The sequence below is a fragment of the Volvox carteri genome, assembly GCF_000143455.1.
Source record: "Volvox carteri f. nagariensis unplaced genomic scaffold VOLCAscaffold_51, whole genome shotgun sequence".
Lineage (NCBI taxonomy): Eukaryota > Viridiplantae > Chlorophyta > Chlorophyceae > Chlamydomonadales > Volvocaceae > Volvox > Volvox carteri.
The window spans coordinates 742,935-745,125 of record NW_003307594.1 but is presented as its reverse complement, the minus strand read 5'-3'; the positions used below and the strand labels follow the sequence as shown (position 1 = coordinate 745,125).

General features: G+C 57.5%; 1 protein-coding gene across 1 annotated transcript in view; it reads left to right on the top strand.

Annotated features, from left to right (window-relative positions):
* VOLCADRAFT_65884 (uncharacterized protein) overlaps positions 1-2,191 on the top strand; it is a gene marked incomplete at both ends in the record, with an annotated part of 6,590 nt that overhangs the window by 2,360 nt on the left and 2,039 nt on the right. The window contains 5 exons of the mRNA XM_002955432.1: positions 151-257; positions 767-873; positions 1,183-1,291; positions 1,687-1,884; positions 1,968-2,024. Of these exons, the coding sequence (XP_002955478.1) occupies positions 151-257; positions 767-873; positions 1,183-1,291; positions 1,687-1,884; positions 1,968-2,024 (578 nt within the window). The remainder of the gene's footprint in view (positions 1-150; positions 258-766; positions 874-1,182; positions 1,292-1,686; positions 1,885-1,967; positions 2,025-2,191) is intronic.

Genomic DNA, 2,191 nt, shown 5'->3' with positions numbered 1-2,191 from the left:
GCTCTCGCCCCGATAAAGGACCGAGAGCAACGTCGGGGAGCCCCCTGACCGGGGGCCGAAACACAGCGCATGGGGAGGGGGGGGCCCGCGCGGCTCTACGTTGTTTGTTGTCGTTGTTGTTGTTGTTTGTTGTCGTTCAGGGTTCGGCAGTTGTGGATATGGAGTCCGAGTTCCTGTCTCTGGGGCTGGACATCATCGGGCTGGGGGTGTTCAACTACGACTTCGGATCCATCACCTCGGAGTCGCCGGTTATCAAGGTGACGCGCGCTTGTGTGTGTGTTTGTGTGTGTGTGTGTGTGCGTTTGGGTGGGGTGGGGTAGGGTGGGTTGTTTTCGGGGGGTGGGAACGAGGAATGGGATGATATGCAAAGTCCAAGAAAAAGGGGGAAGAAGCGAGAGGAGAAGAAGAGGGAAATAGGGAGCCCAGCTTGAGTCGGCTGAAGGGTGGGTGGGCTTTGAGAGAGCTAACGAAAGGAAGGGACACGAGGGGGGAGTGGGAAGCGGGCGGGCAGGGGGGCCCTGCCCGGCCGGGTGGGGGGGACGGGACACCACGAAGCAGACGTAGATACGGATACCTGGAAAAGGTACTTTTTGGGAGGGGGGGACGGGGACGATGGGAGCGATGGGAAATTAAAATTACAGAACTGGTCATGGGCGGTGGGTGTGGGGCGGGGCGGCCTTTCCCCTCCCCCCCACATCCTTTTTCCTGCGAAGCAGCGGGGAGCAAACCGTTCCTCGTTTTCGTGCCGGGTTGTTGTGTCGTACAGGCCGTGTACGGCGTCCTGAAGGAGGCCGAGCATCGCTCTACATTCTACCTGCCGTACTGGAACCTTCCCCTGGCGGACGTGCTGGTGCCGCGGCAGGCAAAGTTCAGGTGGGGTGTGCGATTGACGTGTGTGTGCATGTGCATGTATGTATGTCTGCATGTATGTCTGCATGTATGTATGTATGTATGTATGTATGTATGTATGTATGTATGTATGTATGTATGTATGTATGTATGTATGTATGTATGTATGTATATGTTTGGCGGGGACTTATGTCGGGAGAACTGAAGTAGGATTTTGTACGTGAGCGTGTGCACCAATCACGTGTGCACATGTCCCCCCTCCCCCAAATCCCCCTCCCTCCCTTCCCCCCTTTCCCCCTTCCCCCCTTTCCCCCTTCCCCCCTCCCCCCTTAGGCGCGACCTTCGTGTCATCAACGACTGCCTGGATGACCTGATCCGTAAGGCCCAGGAGACCCGAGTGGAGGAGGATGCGGAGGCGCTGCAGAACAGGGACTACAGCAAGGTGTGTGGGTCTGTACGTGTGTTGTGAGGTGTGCTAGTGTATGTGCGGGGGAGGGTTGAAAGGGTTAGGAGGAAGGGGTAGTTTGTTAGGTTGTTAAGGTGCAGTTGGCAGTTTTGCAGTTAGCGGCAAGTAGGTACATACATATACATACATACATGCATGCATACATGCATACATACACACATACACACATACACACATACATACATACATACATACATACATACATACATACATACATACATACATACATACATACATACATACATACATACATACATGCATGCATGCATACATGCATACCCTCATCCCACTATGCCTCTTCTTTCCTCTCCCTCACCTGGTCCCCTCCTCCTCCTCCCGCACCTCTTCTCCACCCGCCCGCACCTCGTCAGCTCCGGGACCCGTCCCTCCTCCGCTTCCTGGTGGACATGCGCGGGGAGGACGTCACCAACAAGCAGCTGCGGGACGACCTGATGACCATGCTGATAGCGGGCCATGAGACCACCGCTGCCGTACTCACCTGGGCGCTGTACTGCCTGATGCAGTCCCCCGCGGCGCTGGAGAGGGTGCTGCGGGAGGTGGACGGGGTGGTGGGGGACAGAACGCCGAGTGAGTAACAGGGGTGAGGGGTGAGGAGCGGGGAGGGGTGGGGTGAGGAGAGGTGAGGGGTGAGGAGCGGGGAGGGAACCCCCAGGGCGAAACAGTCGCCGACTTGGAAGCATGTAAGGGGGTTAGGGGACGGAGGAGGCATTCACACACACACACAGACACACCTTCGNCCCCAACCCCAACCCCCCATCACACGCATGCGCCCTCGTACACACAGCCCTGGACGACATCAAGGCCATGCCGTACCTCCGCGCCACGCTGGGCGAGTCCCTGCGCATGTACCCCCAG